Here is a 20,391-nt window from a genome sequence, read left to right as displayed (position 1 = left end):
CACTAAACCACAACCGCTAGAAACATATATCTGACGAAGTGACGGAGAAACGGAGGGAAAAACGATAGACCGCAGGTTAAATCACAAACAATAATAATAACATAGCCGACTCAGTGGGCTTCTTACTTTCTATTTAGCTAACTGTCAGGATGAGGGTATTTCTCTAAAATAATGCACACAGTATCCAATGAACAGGCAATAGAACTCTTATCTCAAGTTACACCTCAAAATACAAATGGATCACGAGGATAGTCGCGGATTATCATCATCCATTACTAACTCTCAAATACTACATAGACAAAACCCTACCTACCACGGCAAGGATCCGTGCCCCGCCCCGCACGGGTCTGTTCGTGACAGCCAGTTACGTCTACTGATCCACGACCCACCGTGCTAACTAACCAATCACAATTAAACACCAACGAACAACACACGCGTGTTCTCTCACTGACCTTAAAGCCACCTTGCGTATCATCACATAGAATCCATAACAAAGTAACACCGCTGTATTATCTCACTAGCCTCACAGCCACTTCACCATAATCTCAAAGCAATAACTATCGTCTCCACTATCTGTGTGCACACACTAACTATAAAATTAACTATCTCAAAGATACACGACACAACTACTCTGCACGACAGCGCCAGTGCAAAGACAATCTCAAGAAGACAACGCCCATCGAACAAGATTTGAATCCCACTCTTGTCCAATGAATGAAACGGTTCAATCATTCATTTCATTCCTTCGCTAACTGAACTGACAAATGAATATTTACATTCTACCAAAGAAAAACTGTCACATGTCAGTGTTACCATATCGTCTTTTGAATTAAATCAGTTAAACTACAAACCAGATGGCGCTAGTTGTTCCTTTTAATCTTACGCTGCGACATATCAATATGTAAATGACACGGGGGAAGAGAAAAAGAAATACAATAATCTACTTCTATTATAATTACCTACCTCAACTTCCTTCTGTTTTTTTTTTATAAATCATTTCTGATCTAAGTAAATTAAGTAGTCAATTTATTGAAATCGTTCTATTTTTTGTAGGTACGTATTTGACTTCTCTCTCTCTCATCTGAGCGTTGTCCCGGTTCCTTCCACCGCCACAGAACGTCGGCGCCCAGGGTCCGCTTTCCTACTTTTTGTCCTACTTATTATTATAGTGCAGGATTGATGCCGCCATTTTCACAAACACGCCCTCTGTCAAAATTCACATTACTGTATTATAATTGTTTATCCGTGATTTTCATACCAATCCTAACTAATAGATTGCGATTTTGTTTGGTTTTTTGTTACCTCTTCACGCTCAACCTACTCAACCAATATTCTTGAAATTTTGCATACTTACATGTAATTTGAAGTATCTATGGATATCTTTCATCCCGGAAAAGCAACTATTCCCGTGGGAAAATTACGCGGACGAAGCCGCGGGCAAAATCTAGTCTCTAATGATTTTGACAACTTACCAAAAATTGTTCTGATTGTTCTTATCTGCTACTTAATAATAAAATACAAGTAAAATGATACAATAAAACCTAAAGCGAATCAATTGACGCATTCATGTTTATGTATTTTCGTCGGTCGGTATCCACCACCAAAAATACGTTTGGGCGAAAAAATTTTTTTGGTTTCTAAATATCTAGATATAATTAAAATAATGGGAAAGTAAATTCAGTTCTGCTTGACATAATTATTAGGGTAGGTTAGGTAAAAACGTATTGATAAACTTAAATACACATTATCGTGTTACAATTCAGCGAATTTGGGCAGATTCACCATACATTATTGTTACTACGAAAACAGACGGACGGACAAGATCAAGGTTTAAGGTACGAGAAACCCTAAAAAAGGTTTGCTGAAAATAAAAATACAGTTTATAGGACTCTCAAAGAGTTTAATTTGTTCTTGGAACTTGAATGCACTCTTCACCGAACACACCACATGCATACTCTGATATTATAGCTAAAATAGTATCATTTATTTCTACGAAGTTCCAAAATATATCGCTTTATTTCATAAATTTACTACTTAATTCTTTAACATTAGTCAAGGATCACAAAATAATGGATAAATCTAGTACGAGGTCCGGCGAGCCACGGCTTGTGACATCACTAATTTTGTTTGTGTGTGACTGCCGCAACCGACGTAACCTGGCACCACTTAAAGCTTTAAGTCTTAATACAATAAAACATGATAACATCCTAACTACTTGTACTTTAGTCGTATATAAATAAATAATAGATAAACCATAACGAGCAAACACTACCGCGCAGTCGTTACGAATGATTTTCTAAAGTTTGTTTACAAAAGGCTTTCAAACCTTTGAATTGTTTTTTTGTTCATAAATTACCTTGTCCATTTTAATGGACTAAACTACAGCGAACTTGGCTTCATCTTGAGAAGACTCCAAAAGGCAGGAAAAATAGGAATAAGGTCTCTTAAATCCAACAGCCACCAGACGGTCTCACGACAACATGAGGCTGCAGTGGCGGACGCTTGTAGCGACTGCGCGGTGATGGCTTCGTCATGGCGCTTTATCATAACATTAGATTACACTATCACAAAGCATAGTAGTAGCCATTTCCATGGGAATACATCGTGTAAATAAGAGAAAATAGTAGCTATTGTGTGTTCGTGCAATGTGCACCTTCATATCGTAACTATTCTTTATTAGAATCACAGACCGGCCCCGAGGAGCGACTCGACTCCGATCACAGCTCGCACAGCCATCAGCTCACCCTCTAAATATCTACTAAAATATACGAATCTCTATTAAGTAACAAGGATGTTTTACATCGACTAACTACCTCATCGATGATACGTAGCACACGCGAAACAGTATCTAATATTTACAGTTCGTCACTACGACATAGACATATAATTTAATTCGATTTGCATAAGGAATCTAGTAGTAAAAGTTAATATTAATTTCAAAATATCTCACTCTCAGTCAAACGAATCTCATAAAATAGTGATCTCTCCGGTCGGAGCGTGGAGTTCAGGCGCGGCCGGGCGGCGGTTTGCGCGGCTCCACGCGCTCGTCGGCCGCCAGCAGCCGCTCCAGCTCCTCGTCCTCGTAGAATACCACGAAGTGCTCGGGCTTGGCCACCGCCTCGAAGATGGAGCAAACGCTGGGCTTCACGTTGTAGAAGTAGAGCGGCTGGCGGCGCGCGTGGAAGTCGGCAGTGAGCTGCTCGATGCTCTTGGCGGCCGTGTAGTCGGCGCTGTAGATGTGCGTGCACTCGATCACCACGGGCACGGACGAGGACGCCGCGCACTTGGTCACCAACCGCCGCACGTAGTCCACGCTGGGGAACATGAGGCAGCGGTCGGGCGTGATCATGAGGTACTCCACGCCCGCCGCCGAGCGCAGCGTCTCCACGGAGAACTTGGGCCGCGCCGCGTGGTACAGGATGAAGATGATGTTCACCACCACGCCCGTTAGGATGCCCAGTTCCAGCGGCAGCGTCAGGCACAGCACGAACGTGCCGATGCCCGGGATCAGATCCAGTTCTGGAACAATTATTTAAGATAATTAGACATAAACGTAAAGAGCAAGAATATATCGTCACAAAAATTTCAATCAAAGAATATTAAATAAGTAGGCAATAATTCACTCTTAGCTCTCCACATGGGCTTGATGACGTTGTACTCGACCATGAAGAGAATGGCGGAGATGATGACGGCCGCCAGCGCCGCCTTCGGGATGAACTCGAAGTACTGCGTGAAGAACTGCAGCGCCAGGATCACCATCACACCTGCAAACATACTTTGTTTCAAGTTCAGGATACTTCAGTATAGCCGCGGGCAAATACTAAGAATTTAATACTAATATCACTGGCACAATATTGGCATATTCTATTCATGTTGTTTCTTGTGTACAGGAAATTTATATCAGAATCTTATCTACACTGTTGTGGTCCCAATTAAAAAAAACCGGCAGCAAATCTTACACAATCTAGCTAGCTACAGACAGTTTACTTGATAACAATGTTCAAGAATAAGTATATTGCTAACTTATTTAAATGAATCTGGGGTCCACTGTTTAATTAGGCATCAATCTACAAAGAGAAGGCTGTTGGGGTATCCTGTCTCCGCACGGGGAGGCCACACTCTTCCGCATTATTGCCATTATTGCTTTGAATTGCATATTTATGGCATGGACCATATTAATATGGGTGAAAAAATATCTCGGTAACCCTAAAAGCGCCCTCAACTCGTTTTTATATAAAACACATAGGACACTGTGTGCCTTTTGGTTATAATTGACACATAGCAAGATTGCAAGTGGAAAACCCCTGGCAGTATTATTAAGCGGATGCTAGTGTCATGGCAGTATGGCATATATAGATACAATGTCGCGTCTTTATTCCCTTACGGGGTACACAGAGCCGGGAGTTGAGAAACTTTGTAAATTAATTAATTTCTGAGTTAAATGATTGAGATGAGTGTTACCTGTGTACAGTCCATTAAAGGTGGTCTTGACGCCGGAGCCGTTGGCGACGACGGAGCGCGCGAGCGAGCCGCCGCCGGGGTAGGCCTGCACGAAGGCGTTGGCGATGCCAGCCACGCCCAGCGCGATCATCTCCTGCGTGGCGTCGATGGTGCGCCCGTCGCTGAACGCCTTGCAGATGGCGATGTCCTCCAGCAGCACGATCAGCGGGATCACGATGATGCCCGAACCCAGCTCCGAGATCATGTCGAGGAAGTCAGCCGTGGAGTTGTCCTCGCGCACGTAACTCAGCGGCGGCGGTTGCGGCAACGGCACGCCCGACGGGATGCTCCCTACAAGCAAACAAACAAACACACCCCTCAATGCTGCCGTCATGTAGGAACGACGACGACAATCATAAACATACATTCATTTATCTACACATTATACGTTTTCCAAGTTTATATTTCAGGTTCAGAATATTTAACTTTGTTGATATATCTAAATCTATAATCTAATGACAATTTGTTGGATGATACTTTTGATTGGATTAGACTGATATGAACACTAATATGACGAGTGCGGCGAAACTACTCTACTCTACTCCTACATAATGATAGTGCTCTGAACTACATGACTACTAACCGCCACGTATATTGTCGGCTGGAGTAGGCATAGAACAAAGAAATTACGGTCAGTCAAGATCGAGCTATTAGAATTATTGCATAAGTTAGGAGTGATCGATACTCAACTCACCCATGAGCCGGAAGGGTGCCTCGCCTTGGTTAGCGACGAACCAGAAGCCCAGCACACCGCTGCAGATAACGACGATGGCGTTGCGACAAGTACCCACCATCCACATGCATTTTGTCATCACTTTTTGTCGTGTACTGGGTCCGTCGGGGTTTGCGTTTCCAAAGTTAACCATTCCAATTTTCTGGATCATAAAGAAACGAAAAAATAAATGAAGGCTACTCAAGTTATATCCTTTTAACATAAAAAACAGAGCAAACAAGTGGATGACCTCACCCTCATAAGCAGAAGGAGAGCGATGCAAATGAAGCCGAGCACAGGGTCCCACAGCGCAGCGTCGTGTAGATTCTTGAAGATGGAGATCCATTGCTGCAGGAACGTGCTGCCCGTCACCGAGATGGCAAACAGGTCCTTCACCTGAGACGTGGCGATCATCAGCGCCACGGCCGAAGTGAACCCGGATGACACGGGTCCGGACACGAAGTTGATGAGAAAACCGAGCCCGAGGACGCCCATGAGGAGTTCGACGAGTCCGGCCAGCAGTGTGAGCAGGATGGCCTTCTCCAGCACTCCGCCGGCGATCTGCCACGTTAGTAGCGACGCGATGGCGGTGGGCCCAGCGGGGACGGCGCGACAGCCGCCCAGCACGATGTAGATGAAGCAGCCGAGGAAGGAGCCATACATCCCGTGTTGCGGCGGCAGCCCTGCTATGTTGGAGTACGCCAGCGACTGCGGGATCACAGTCAGCCCCACGGTGATGCCCGCTATCAAATCACCGATCGCCTTCTCGGAGTCATATCTGAAGACGACAAGTTCGTTAATAGTACGCAGAGGTGAGATAAGTCAATGAATTGAACTGAGCTACTCACTGCGGCAGCCAGGCGGTGACGGGCAGCCGCTTGTGAAGGGTCTTCTTGTTGAACTTTCGTTTCAGCGCCGAACGCCAGCCCTCGCGGGGACCTGCGTCTGATACTGAAACAAAACATTAATTACGAAAATGAGAGGCAGGCAGTAGTAATTACCGAGATACAGTTTTTATTTACTACCGTAACTACCATAAGAATTTAAATTCCATATTTTTATCATCAATCAACTTTTACTTTACTTTTCTATAGAATACAACAATTTTGGGTTTAGTTATGACACAAAATAGCAAAATAAAGAATAAGAGGTGTAGACTGACAGATGTAGTCGTTGCTGGCGTGCTTGTCGTCGGGCGGCGGCAGCGAGCCTGACGACGCGTTGTGTTTCCGGCGCGGGATCATCCTGCAGCAAACAAACATCATTAGCTAGCTAGCTATAGCTATATAATAGCTAGAGAAAAATACGATTTCATGTTTCTTCGGTCTAGTGAGTCTAATGCAGCGGATATATTGTATTTTAAGTAAGTAACTAGTAAACACTCAGTATAAAATAACATAAAATTTTGGTAAAGGGCAAAACTATATCGTCCCAATGACATGTCGATCATCTTCAGAGCTGGAATGCGTCAACAATTAAGGAGTTGCGCAAACAACGGCCCGATTAGGAAGCGATATTTTTGATGATTGTGACAGCGATATTAGCACTACACACTCGTACCAACTACCAGTGTTTGGATTGTGCGCTGCGCGCGCGTACTTCGCCAGTGGGTAGGTATACCTACTTACTTTACACCCGAAGATTATACCACATTATCCAAAGTCCAAATATTTTGGTTTGAAACACGTGTACGCACATAGGCATCATCATCAATACATATAATAAAATTGAAGAAAGGCCAAATTTGTATATTGGATATTTTTTTTAATTCTTCATGGAATATACTTAGTTACTGATATAGATGACGAAAATATAGTTTTGGAAATTTTTGTCTGTCTGTCTGAACGCGCATCACTCGAAATCTACTGGACCGATTTGCTTGAAATTTGATATGTAGGTACCTTATATACCGGGTTAACATCTTAGATACATTTCATTTCGGTAAATGGTCAGGTTCCCGTAGGATAATTGAAAAACTAAATTATGAATCAAAAATGCCTCAGAATACCGAGTTAACACCTGATAGACATTTCATCCTGGAAAATGAGGGGGGTCCTGTAGGAAAATTAAAATAACAATCCACGGAGCCGATTTAGTTTAAAATTTTGTAGAAAGGTTGTAAGAAAACAGAATATAAACAAAATTTTTTTATCGCTGAAAGTTTGATCAATTAATGATCAATTTAGAATTTTTCAGTTCAGCCAGATCAATCAACATTTATAAAGAAATCCGAAAAAAGAGCGCTACCGAAAATCTTTACGTTCATGCGCTACCCTACCATTGATTACATATGCACACAATGTACTACAAAAATATAGGTTTTTAGTAGATCAATAAAAATATCCGCGACACAATACTACTTTTATAATTAAGTATCTATAAGGCATTTTATATGTAAAAAGATATTGTAAATGAAAAGGTGCATTTTTACAATTATTATTACACAAGCATATTAATCCTTATGATTCATTCAACTTCCAGCCAGCCTTTGGGTAGTGAGAGAGGATGAGAACAGAAGAGGGTGAGCGCAGTATGTATCAATATATCAGTATAAAACTCTTCCGTTACTGAGAGACTGACTGACAGACAACGTACACCCGAAACTGCTGGGCGGGAAGCTGAAATTTGGCATGTAGGTGAATGTAGGTGAGCACTAAGAGAGGATTTTTGGAAATTCTACTCCGAAGGGGGTGAAAGTGAAAAACTGTAAATATGAAAATTCTACACCGTTGAAGTTAGTGACTTGAAAATTTGGATTTTGGTTGTTTACAACAAAGTAATGAATACGTGTCTCAGATTTTTCTGAAAATTAACCCTCAACCCCTTTAAAAGGGGGGTCAAAATTGTATGGGACTTAATACAATTTTCAAGATAAAAAGCTGAAAATTGGCACACTTTCTTTTTGTAGTAAATAACAGTAATAGTAAATACAAAAAATGTTTAATTTAATTTGTGGTTAATAAAAAACCGGGACGTAATACGTCATGGAAAATGGGACGGCACGCGTTGCAGAAAGCGGGAGTGGGAGTCGGAGCGGTAAATGGGAAGGAGACACGTAGTGGGAAACGGGACGGGACACATTGCGAAAAACATGATGACACAATATGTAGGAAACGGTACGGGACATCAACTTTACATTACGTAGCAGGAAGTGGGATTGGAGAAGTTTGCAGGCCGAGACACGCAGCGGGAAATTGGAAATTGAACTAAAGATGAGAAAAAATGCTAATTTGAATCATATATGTTTACCAGTCTTACTGAGTACGTGATAAAAAAATTACTGAGATTTTGCTATGAAATTCACGCGGGCGAAGCCGCGGGCAAAAGCTAGTAACTAAATAAAGTACGTAAAATTTTTCGAAATTCTTAATGATAATATTCCCCATATTATTATTAGTAACGATTTAAATTACACTCAATAGCGTTACGACATATCTACCTTACTCAGTAAAACTAGAATACAAAAAGTGTAATTCATAGAAATCGCATGAGAATGAGACGGCAGCTTTGCTCTTGTTCCGCTTCACCACCTCCCCAATTCTCTCCGCTGTCTATTTCAGGCAGCAGGTAACAGATCGATCATTACCGCAGACAATGGAAACTGATCAGATGTGGTCGCTAGCTACTCAAGCTCGGAGGTCACGGCCGCGGGTCGTGGACTGCGGAGTTTCCTCGGACGGGCGTGTATCTGCGATTTCATCGCTATGAATAATCTTTCAGTTATTCCCGAAGGTTGACTGGTAGAGAATGCTTTTAGCATGAAGTCCGCCCCATGTACCATTTTGGTAAAAAAAATTTGAATAAATAAATAAAATACCTAAATAAAAACTATTTACTAATAGTTTTTTATAGAGAACTATAATGATGTAATTTGGTATGGTATACACCATAGATAAAAGAAATATGTATACACATTAATCACGTCGACAAAGTGGTCAAATAAAATCGTGAAAAAACATATTTTTAGGGTACCTCCCCTACCCGTGAAGTGAGAATGATTTTTAATTCAATATAAAAAAGATTACAGGAAAACTATTTAGTATGTCGTGTAGGCACGTTACGTTCAAAATATTTATATATGTTGACAACACAAAATACCTACCTATGAAACTAAAATTCATTGTAAGTAGTTGAACACACTACAAGTGTTAGGTATGTTTGTGACATTTATCACCTTTTTTGGTACATTTTAGAATTAATTTATTTTTCCAATTTTGGTTACTTACTAAATAACAGTCAATTACGTCAAGAAAATAAAAAAAGTTTTTCTGATTGTCATCAATTTCTACGGAAGAGATCGTTTTTCAATATGACATGCAATTTCTACTCCTAATAATTTTAAGTAGGTACCTAAGACCCTACTAATATTTTTGTATTGCATTTTTCAGATCTAATCCTTACTTCCATATCCATACTAGTCCAATATAATACCACAAAACTAATTTTAAATGAGAAAGTATGTTTGTTTGTTTATTTGTCCTTCGTTCACGTCGAAACTTATTAGGTAAATAGGTAATGTGAACTTGTGTGGATATTGGAGGAACGGTGGGAAGTGCAATAGCGTCCGATCAGAGCGGAGTCGCGAGACCTAGGTATATGCTGGAAGGGTGGAAGTGTACAATGTCATAACGCCGGGGGCGTCTAACTGGATCATAATAATTTCGCGCCCCGCAGACTCACCTCTCTACACCCTTAGCCGCCCACGCCAATGTTCCAATGTTGCCCCTTTGTCGCCAATAGCGGTGACTGATTTGAGGGGCCCATCCAGTGAGCGGCGAGTCACCACCTGCCACTTTATAGTCAGTTATCATGATTATAGCGGTTGTCCGAACTCTGCAATAGCCCATACTAAGTCCATCCAAATATCATTCCATAAATCAGTACTTCTATCCATCATTCTGCAATAGTTCACACTCCCGCCGAGACCTGCTCATGGGCATATCATTTTATTGGTATATCCGCGAGCGGGTTTTGGCGGGAGACCTACACAACATCAAAACTCTCCAAAGTGCCTCTACGTGTTGGATCCTCTCAAAGTACCGAACTTTGTGCCGTGTATTTTTAAAAGGAGAAACAATAATAATAAACCCTAAGTTCTTAGCGTGTCTATCAAAAAATAGTTTATTTGCTGTAAATTCGCGCGCACGCAGGATCGGCTTGGGACGAAGAATCTCCTCAACTGTACGGACATGAGTTTTTGTCACACGTGACAATAAATGTTGTCTCGAAAATAGCATTTTTGCAATTTCATAATTACGTCAAATCAGTTCGTGTCGTAATTAGTATTGGTTTTACTAACACAAATCCTTGGTGAGAGCTATCGATTAGAGGAGATACAATATATAAAATTAAAATTGCAGTGATACCTGATTGATATTATCATAAAGATTTCATGCTTTCGCGTTTATCTTTTCGTTCTTGTTTATTATGAGGTTTTTATTTCCATAATCGTGTTGTCTTATGTATTAGGTACAATAGACTGGAAAAACACCGAACATAGCAGATTCATATTCATAGATTGTCAAAGATCCAGTGGATTTCGTTTAGACATTGGAATGCCGAGCGGTAGCTGTCGACCGAATCTTACGCACAGCCGCGGACAATACTGCGAGCGCGATGGTGTTGGCTCCGCATAGGCTTTCATTGATCGTGTGATTCAGTGCAGTAGGTAGGTAGATAGGTATATCTTTCCCGATATCGAGCTCATTCGCCACAAAACAGTAAATCTAATTAATAGTTTGTAAATAGATGGATATTGTATCTAACGACATCAATTGCCAATTATTCTTCAAATTGTTGTAAAATATGTGCTTCTAGCAGAGATAAAACATACTTACTGATACTTACTGATAAAATTTGAAACATGTTTCAAACTGTGTCATGACTTTTGTGAAGTTACTGGCCAGAACCTAATAATGCATTGCCTCATCGACACTTTTTCTAATTAGCATATAAATTATGTTGTTAATTAACAGAATCAATAAACTAGCATCCTGTCCAGTTATCTTCTTATTTTTACAAAACTGACCGACAGCAGAACTTTTAAACTTCTTACAGTGCACGTAAATAATATCCTATTTTTGCCATTACAGCGTCCTATGAAAGTAACCTTGACAGTGTAGTACCTAGAATCTAGAATCGTGTATAGGTAACATACAGGACAAAAAGTTCAAGTTACTTATAGTAGACAGTCGGCATGTCAGTTATCCTCAGCCACCAGCCTGTACGAGGGTCAACGACGATGGGATGCTTAAATGTTTAAATACAGCAACGACAACAATTAACTAATTCGTTGTAGCATTGTTAGAACGATAATAACAAAGAATGCGACCATGACTCACATTTCACTGGGACACTAGGAAACACGGTGTGATGTTGTGTGCACTGGAGAGGAAGCTCCACTCGCGGTAAGCACTGCCTACCTGCCGACGCGCGACTATGATTTGACTTTACACTTGACAGCGATTGAGATTTTTAAAAGATGTAATTATAGCTCGGTCGACATTTCACTGCTGTTCCAGGTCGGGAGCATTAGGAAAAGGCCCAGGTGTGACTGGTGAGGACCTCACTGACCTGCGGGGGTGCGTGAGGTCTGTCTTGTTGTGGCGGGGTCAGCTGCGGGGCTGCATGTGGCCCGGGCGGGAGCGAGCGGAGAGAGCCGGTGGAAGGCGACAGCGCGAGTAGACGCGTGCGGCCGCGTCGACACCAACGAGAGAACTGCCGCGCTCCTCAATCGTCCGCTCTATCACAGACTGGTGTTTCCATGTTTCCAATGTCGCTTTTATCTAAATCTCGAGATGTGCCCTTAGCCGACTACCTGAACAACAACAAATGTGACAACATTTCAAGTTTAATGAGATTATGAAAAGTAAGAAAGATTAACAAAAGCAGAAAATAATAACGTAGCGTTATATTTGTATGTGTGGGCATTTTATTTTACTCTGTCTTATAAATATATAATTTCTACTCACCACATATTTTTTCTTTGCAGGCATATTAAAACTCAAAAAACCTATTAAAAAAATGAAATATTACTGGACAAGCAGGTTTCCAGGTAGAAACCGGATGGGGTGCGGGAAACCCCAATGCGCGCGCCGCGGGGCGCAGCATCCCCTCCGCAGCCGGCTGCGTCACGGCGTCACGGCCCGGGCGGCGCGCGGCGGCCGAGGGTGAGGACGTGCGAGGCGCAGCTACGGGATAGTGTCACAACAAACACGCACCTCAACTTCGTGACTAGACATAATATATGTATAAGTATCACAATTCATTTGAAATATCATAATTTTTCAAAGTAATTATAACTAATTAAAACAAAGTTCCCGCCTAGTAAAAATATAATATTATGTAAGTTACGTAGTAAACTAGTTGTGTTCTAAATCTGGCTTGTGATACGATACGTTTAAATAATTAATAAATGGTGAGCTCGCGTGAGGCGCCGCGCCGCTGCCGGTAGTGTTGAAACTTGAAAAGCTCGCTATAATCGATAACTCAACAGCTTGAGGCCCTAAACTAAGACAAGGTTAGGGTCAACGTGAGATGTAATCAATATATAATAAGTAGACATCACTCCGCGGATGGAATCTCTAAAACCTATGAAGGAGGAAGGATGATGTAGTGGGCACCGACTCACAAAATAATGAAAACAATAAATTATTAGATAGGTATAGATTATATAGTATAGATAGATATAGGACTACAGGTAATTATATTATGTACTACAATATAGACTATTGAAACAGTTAAGTTCCTAAGCAAGTGCATACATGGAAAAATGGAGCGAATGTAAACAAACGCAAACAGAGGCCCTATTAGTTTGTACTACTTATGTAGTTTAGATGTCATTATGGGTACGTATAATGTATATAGTATAGCAACACAAGCATAGTGTGGATCAGTCCCATCTCGTACAGAGCTGGCGAGCAGGCCCGGACGGCGACCGCGACCACTCGAGATAAGCCGACAGTGGCCTCGTTCATGTTACGGCAATAAATCTGAACTCATCTCGCTGGTAAATGAAGCATTCATCTGGCGGTCGGCCGCCGTGATCTGACTGCGCGCTCGCGAGCTGCTCTCGGATAGGCCGAGAAACTCCGTAGTTAGGCATCGCGTACGAAATAGGCTATGGTTTAACCCTTAAATATGGAGTAGTTTCGACCAATCAGAAATCCGCTCAAAATTCTATAGGTAGTTAGATATGCAAGTACCATACTTAGATATAATATTTTAATCTTCTTTTTCTTATTTTCCAGACGAAATAACTGACAAGTTAAATATAATTCATGATGATGCAAATTAACAAATGTAGATCAGCATGTAGTCACAGCAATTGTCTTATCATTGGCCTCATTCAAATCCTCTTTTCATAAAAAAATTGCTAATATATTTAGGAATGTGAAACTGGTTTATAAATTGTATTAAAACTTGAATGTGTCGTGTTCGAATATTGATAGCACTCTGTGTTACGGTTATGGCACGGTATAATCAATAGTACTAGCGTTTTCACCTACACAGTAAGTACATAGGTACCAGTACTACATGAAATTAGTTATAGTTTCATTTCAAACCATATCTTGATAAATAATGTTTGCGTATTTACTTTTATTTATATTTACCATCGCAAGTAAATACTTACGATGCACGTAGGTATGTAATTATTTTTCTATTTTCCTAATAATTTTATAACAGTCTCGTGTCACGTTACATGCCTATCAATGGTGTAGATAACAATAACAAATACTGAAATAAGTTATAGTTTTAGTGCCCATGCCATGTTCATTATTATTACAGTTATTTCACTTTAATGACACGCGGATCATTAAATGGGCAACACAACGTGATGTTATCACGTAAAGGCTTATTGTCGTGAGACTCGTTCACTTATGTTCAGGTGTTAAATACTATTCATTAGGCAAAGTCCAAGCATTTATACAAAAACTAATTTAAGACCGTGCCATGAAGGTAAGTATACGTACGTGCCACGTAGGTAAGTCTAACCTTCACAGGCACTTTGTCACATATATGATATTTATCAAAGCTACAAACTACCAACATTTCAGAATGCTGAGAAGATGCCCAAAAGAAACTCACAGTGTTGGTCTCCCTATCATGCCAGAATATAAAAAAGCCCGTTCACGAGTTGACATGTGGGTCGGCCGACGCGAATCTCCGAGTGGTTTGTCTGAGTTAGGTCCTGCAACTGCAACCCCGAGCACCTCAGCTCACGCACCGCACGACCTACCCGAGAGAAGACAACCTAAACTGATGGACATGCTCGCTATTGCACTCTTTCCATCAATCATACAACAATCCTTCTTGGCTCCTTTTGTTCTGTATAAAAGGTCCGAATGACGATCATCATCTCATCCCTATTCTGCCTACTGTTGAGCATACGCCACTCTTCTTTTACGATTACCCTTCCCTATCCTGTATGTAGGTCACAACGTCAATTACATTTCTTCAGATGAACAGACGAGCGAGCATACCAACATTTGAAGCATGTGGAGTTTTAGCAGTGCCGCAGGGAGACCGATCAATGCAGGGGTAATGTGCGGAGAGCAAGGTTTCATCAAATTATTTTGTCAAAATATTATTAACTCAGAGCAGTTGCCGCGGCCTTGTGTTCTAAACAAAGTACATACTTTAATGAATCTCAATTGAATATTACAAATTAAAGACGAATCGAGCTGTACGCTGGTACGTCGAAATTCGTCAAGTTCTCTGCTTCAGATCCTTTATATATCCAATGAAAATTACCCTTCAGGGTATTTACAAGGTTGGTCGGGTGAGCACGCGGTGGCGGTCGCCGACCTCGCGCGTGCAGCGGGTGCATAGTGCATCGGCGGGGAAACCTGGTCGGCAGCGGGAGGGGCGACGCGGCGAGTCATGTGACTCCGGGGAGTACGGGTGGAGGGACGGGGGGCGCCGCTCATTGATGGAGCCCATGCGCAGGTGACTCAGCGTGACGTCACAAACCGGGCCCACCTGCCACCGACACACATCCTGCCTTTAGAAAGTATTTATATTTACTATTTCTCGCCTAAATGGTATTCTACTAGATATCAGTGCTTGCAACGTAAATACAATTTGGTAAAAGTACCTGTACGTTTTAAATTGTAGACGCTCACTCAAATATGGAAATTTAATTATACTGTCATACTAGCTACGGACGAGCTAGGAAACTACTTGGTACCAGAAGAAATAAATCTGGGAATAAAAAGTAACGACGTTTCAGAATTTGTGTGCAAGCCGTACTAGTCAGAGTCAGAAATTGTCAGAATTTGTCTTTGACTACATGATAATTCTGTAACACTATTTATTTTGTTTTATTGCAAAATAAAACTGCGAAGTATCACGTACCTACTCACAATAATGGATATGAGATACAAATCGTGGGAACGCGTGCGCACACGTGGTCGACGGGCCTTATCGTCTGCGGCACGCTGCATTGCACCTGTTGCGTTGCGAATGACTGAAATACTTTTAAACAAAATAAATAATGTTAATTTCGTGGCCCAAACTATATTACCTTAAAGAAACGGACCAGTTAGAGACAGGTTCATTGTTCTTTATACAATACAACGGTTAGTATGATAAAGATAAGATTTATGCGCTTTCACAACGACTGCGGTGACTACTTTGACTTCAGAATAACTACAGCAAAGGCACTTTACATGATTGTTGATGCTTGTGATCGAGCTAAGTATGATAGAAGTCATATAAACAGACTGGGTGTCGCCTAATTGTAATTAAAGTCGCCTAAGAGTAAAAGTAATTATTAATGTTTTACATAAAATGCTGTGTTGTTTGCATTTGCAAAGCTGAAACAAGGCTCGAGGCCGCCGCAAGACGAAAACAGTGCAATAATCTGATATTGACACGGTCGCCCACGAGATTGCTGTTTGATTGCAGTCGCACGCGCGCGGCTCCCCGGAGCAGCAATCAAAGGATTACCGACACAATGCCGGCATTACGAGGATTACTTCACGCAGACATCACCGCGTTCCGGCCGCGATCTATTGTTCCATTCCTATCACTTACAAACTTGCGGCAATCAGTCTGCCTTGCGGCTTCCGCTTTCTTCATGATGACATTGCGAGTGCGCCGGGTCCGCGTATCAAACAAGAATATACTTTAATTCGTCGTGTATTACGTATGTCTGGCTAGTCTAGCCCTAATATCAGACAATAACATATTCTGAATGTAGCGAATAGCAACATAAAAAATAAACGTTGGGCAGAATCACTATTGTACTGTACATACATCTATACATACAAAAAAATAAATTGAAGTACCTATCTGTCTGTAATTTTAAAATAACTGCTTTTTTTAATTGCATAGTATACCCATTTCCACTACCTAAACACTTTTTAGAATTTTTGTTTGTCTCTTTGTTCGAGTAATCTTCGAAAGGGCTTATCCGATTTTGATGGAATTTTCGTAAGGTAGTTTTTTTCTCTAGAATCCACCCCTGAGTGAGGGAAATGCCCCTGAGGTGCAAGTTTGTAACTCCGTCATTATTAAAGTGAGACACACGAAACTTAATATTTGCTTGGTAAAAAATATGAATGGCCTAATTGAATTTTGGAAGCTGTGTCCCTATAAGAGTGAAATAGGGGTTACAAGTTTGTAAGTATGACATTAAACCACGCAATGCAATTTTGATGCAGTTTTCAGTGTAATTTAAACAATTTACTCCCAAAGGTTTATATATACATAGTGATCATATACACACATAAATGTCGCGTGCAAAGTCAAGGCAGGTCGCTAGTTATGTTATATAATAAAAAATATTGATCATGGATTTACTGATGAAATAAAAATGATATATATTATATTGTTCCCTGCTTGTTCATGGCCGTAAACTTTATAATGAGATTAATTGTATATTGTTTTACAGTTCATAAAATTTGAATTAATCTTCGAAGAGGATAATGGTTTATACGTAAACTGTAGTAGACCTTCACTTCGCAGGTAACTTATCTCGTCCTAGCTTTAGCCCGCGGCTTCGCCCGCGTACATTTCATAGTAAAATCTCGGTCATTCCTTTATCGCATATTCTGTTTACCTAACATTACAAGTTATTTTCACATCAAAAATGATGAAGAAGAAAAATGATGACGAGTATGTTTATCAATTTTCAGCTTTTTATCTATAATATAAAATTGTATTAAGTCCCATACAATCTTCCACACCCCTTTAGAAGGGGTTGAGGGTTAATTTACAGAAAAATCTGAACCGTATACATTAATTTCTTGTAAATGTAAATTTTTGACTTCAACGGACTAGAACTTTCATATAAACGTTTTCCAGCCATTTCACCCCCTTCGGGGTAGAGTTTCCAAGAATCATCTCTTGAATAAATCACCTACATGCCAAATTTCAGCTTCCTATGCCCAGTAGTTTGACCAGTACGTTGTCTGTTGTGTGTTTGACCTTGGGTCGATAAATATTTATTTAATCAAAATCGGCCCAGTGGTGTAGCTGTGAAAGTGGAACAGACAGAACAGGCAGACTTCGCAATTATAATATTAGTAAGGAAGTATAGATAAGATTGCTTCAAGCAGTTCACTTGCTGTGATCTATTGAAATAAACAAAAAACGCATTATTTACAAAAAGAGAAGTGGTTGCTCGCGTGGTTGTACCTAAGTTGTATAGTACCATAGATATCACTCAGCCTGAAGTCACATAATACCTATATATTATTCAGCCTCTCATGTGTTTTAATTATACTTATTTTGTTTAGTGTAAACAATGCAGACAGCCCGGGCTGGCCTTCTAGCCTGCCGAGGACACTAAGGCAGATGACGCGAGGCCGCGAAGTTACAAAACTGCTATAGTAATGAAACTTTCTTATACTTGTAAGGATGATGCGTGGGCGAGTACCAATCAGTGCGACCACTATCGTGCCGTAGGTACCTACCCCGCGATCGCAACATGTACGAATAAATAAGGTTTTAGGTATAAAATGTAAGCAATTTGCGTACTAGAATCGTGTGATCCTGAAATGAGACATCAGGCGGCGGAATCATATCATTTACGTACACATCATGTGACGTTGCAGTTTCGCGGTTTTAAGTTATAGGGAAAATGGAAAACATTAGCGGGTTGCGACACGTTGAGGAAACATTTCGATCTGAGATTTACGAGTGACTCGGAGACCACAGTGCGATAAAACCTGTGCTTTATGTGTGTTTGTTTGTTGATTACCGCCCCGCGCCCCGCCCCGCACCGCGCCGTCACGTCGCGTCGCCGGAGGAGGGGACTCAAGGTGTTTAAATTTATTCTCGCCAATTAGTGTTTTCATTAATTATTGTATCCGTGGTAATTTTGATATACATAATTTATTAACAGTATTAAATCCAATTAATATATACCAAGAATTTAATAAATATGAAGTACATAGCACTTTTATCAAGGCCAAATAATAAATTTCTTCGACACAAGTGTAAAAATAGCTATTATTAGGCGTCCCCAGAATTTTGTAGCTGTACGTAGTGAGTGTTGATTAGGTGATTACACCGTGCAAGTACCTACGGCAAGTACTTACCTTTCATTCACGGTCATCAAAGTTGTGAAATCGGAACCATCTGAAAAACGCCCATTTTCTTTCCTCGAATACAGTGGCGTGGTTTTAATTAAACTTAGCATTAATTATTTATCTAGACAACAATAACGAGGACAATTTAACATATTTCTGACTTGCAGTTGACGTGATTTAAAAAAAGATAAAACACTAAGAAATTATAGCAATTATTGTGATCAACATCACGTCTTGAGACGGCTGGTCGAAATAATATTAGAAATATGGATGTCGATGCAAAATTATAGCTATTACAATATCGTAGCACTTTATTTTTTATCGATATTTTTCTAATGGCCAATTGTTCGTGGCCACAATCCACGCCCCGCCTCGAGGGGGAAGTTCTTGAGTTTCCCGATTGAGGGTTGCGCTTCTCACCCGCTTCTCGGATCACCCAAATGAGATATGAATATAGATTGTTAACAAAAATTTTCAAATTATATTCAACTAGCGGCCCGTCCCTGCTTCGCTCGGTAAAACATAATAAATTATACACTTAAACCTTCCTCAGGAATCAAACTATATATAAAGAAAACCAGCATCAAAATCCGTTGCGTAGTTTTAAAGATTTTAGCATACATCGACTTTTTTTTATACTATATAGTGATAATGATGATGGCTGATGTAATAAGTAATAGATATTATGAGCAGTGTTTGCGATCTAGTGGTTTATTATACACATCTAATCGTGACAATAAAATCCTATCTAAGATCTATAAATAGGTCGAGCATGAAAGTGAGTATGTTATCTTGTCATGTTGAGCCTTTTATCCTGGAAGTGTATGGTCATGCTCGCGCGCAGAATATTCGTTTGCTAACTGTAGCAGAGCAGTGACTCCTAGGGAATACCCTTCGCACGCGAGTCGTCAGCGTGGTCTTCTCATGCATGTCGCGCGTAGTGCGTGTGCGCCGGCAATGGCGTCGGAACTCTGCGAGTAGAATGGTGCGAGAATGGAGAAACCCGCATTAGGTACGCTCCTCTTGATAATCGCGACTAATCCTGTTTATAATATAATAATGGAAATGCGAATGCCAAACGCTCTGACTGATTTGAACCACAAAGCTAATGGATTTTGTTGACGCTCGTGACCGTCGTCTGAATCGTCATTATAGAAGACCGGGTCGTCATCCTGATGAGAATCTTCTTACTGGTTACGCTACTAGTACGGTTAACATTTATTTACCAAAGCATTACTTGGATACATATCCAACTTAGATAAGTAAGTAAACCTCTCCAAAGTCTTCACTAAACACGTAATTCCCAAAATAATTTAGATAAATTAAGTTATTAAAAAATAAAATAGATGGCCAAAGGAGTGATTTAAAAGATAATAAATAAAGATTAAAATAAAAAGTCAATAGTAAAAAGTGATGGAATGCGGTGTCCAGGTGGACGTGCTGACGTTGATGTCTTTTGTAGTGCAGTACCGAAGTGTCGGCGAGTGTCGCGAGCGGGCCTGGCGGCGGCCGGCGTCCGAGGACCGCACAGCTGCTGCCAATCAGTTCCGTACGTCACAGTGTTCCATGCTGCGTCATTTTGTTTGTAAATCGACGTCTTTGGAGAAAATGTTGTCGTTTGTTGCCACATTCGATACGGAC

The 20,391-nt window shown here is 40.7% G+C and overlaps 1 protein-coding gene across 4 annotated transcripts; it reads right to left on the bottom strand.

Moving 5' to 3' along the window:
* Nucleotides 1-1,879: 1,879 nt before the first annotated feature.
* Nucleotides 1,880-11,999, bottom strand: Esp (Epidermal stripes and patches). 4 transcript variants are annotated; one of them, XM_053751690.1, is made up of 10 exons: nt 11,786-11,999; nt 9,893-9,998; nt 6,375-6,457; nt 6,061-6,163; nt 5,468-5,990; nt 5,195-5,375; nt 5,084-5,101; nt 4,462-4,791; nt 3,624-3,764; nt 1,880-3,519 (listed from the first exon to the last, which is right to left on the bottom strand). In XM_053751690.1, exons 3-10 carry the CDS (start codon nt 6,454-6,456, stop codon nt 3,005-3,007), a joined length of 1,893 nt encoding a protein of 630 aa, XP_053607665.1. In that variant the 5' UTR covers nt 6,457; nt 9,893-9,998; nt 11,786-11,999; the 3' UTR covers nt 1,880-3,004. The 4 variants fall into 4 exon arrangements, with proteins under 4 accessions (XP_053607665.1, XP_053607664.1, XP_053607663.1 ...); XM_053751689.2 differs by lacking the exon at nt 9,893-9,998 and having other exon boundaries at nt 11,786-11,997; XM_053751688.2 differs by lacking the exons at nt 9,893-9,998; nt 11,786-11,999 and adding an exon at nt 11,554-11,713.
* Nucleotides 12,000-20,391: the final 8,392 nt, after the last annotated feature.

This window comes from Plodia interpunctella, chromosome 11 (genome assembly GCF_027563975.2).
Source record: "Plodia interpunctella isolate USDA-ARS_2022_Savannah chromosome 11, ilPloInte3.2, whole genome shotgun sequence".
In the NCBI taxonomy this organism is placed as follows: Eukaryota; Metazoa; Arthropoda; class Insecta; order Lepidoptera; family Pyralidae; genus Plodia; species Plodia interpunctella.
Note: the sequence above shows the minus strand (reverse complement) of the source record. Positions and strands in the feature narration are given on the sequence as shown.

Bases quoted from the DNA above. Each gene is read 5' to 3' on its own strand.
- Esp (XM_053751688.2), bottom strand. The intron at 5,376-5,467 runs GTGAGGTCATCC...TTTATGATCCAG, and splicing joins CTCTCCTTCTGCTTATGAGG to AAAATTGGAATGGTTAACTT. The intron at 3,520-3,623 runs GTGAATTATTGC...TAATTGTTCCAG, and splicing joins GCCCATGTGGAGAGCTAAGA to AACTGGATCTGATCCCGGGC.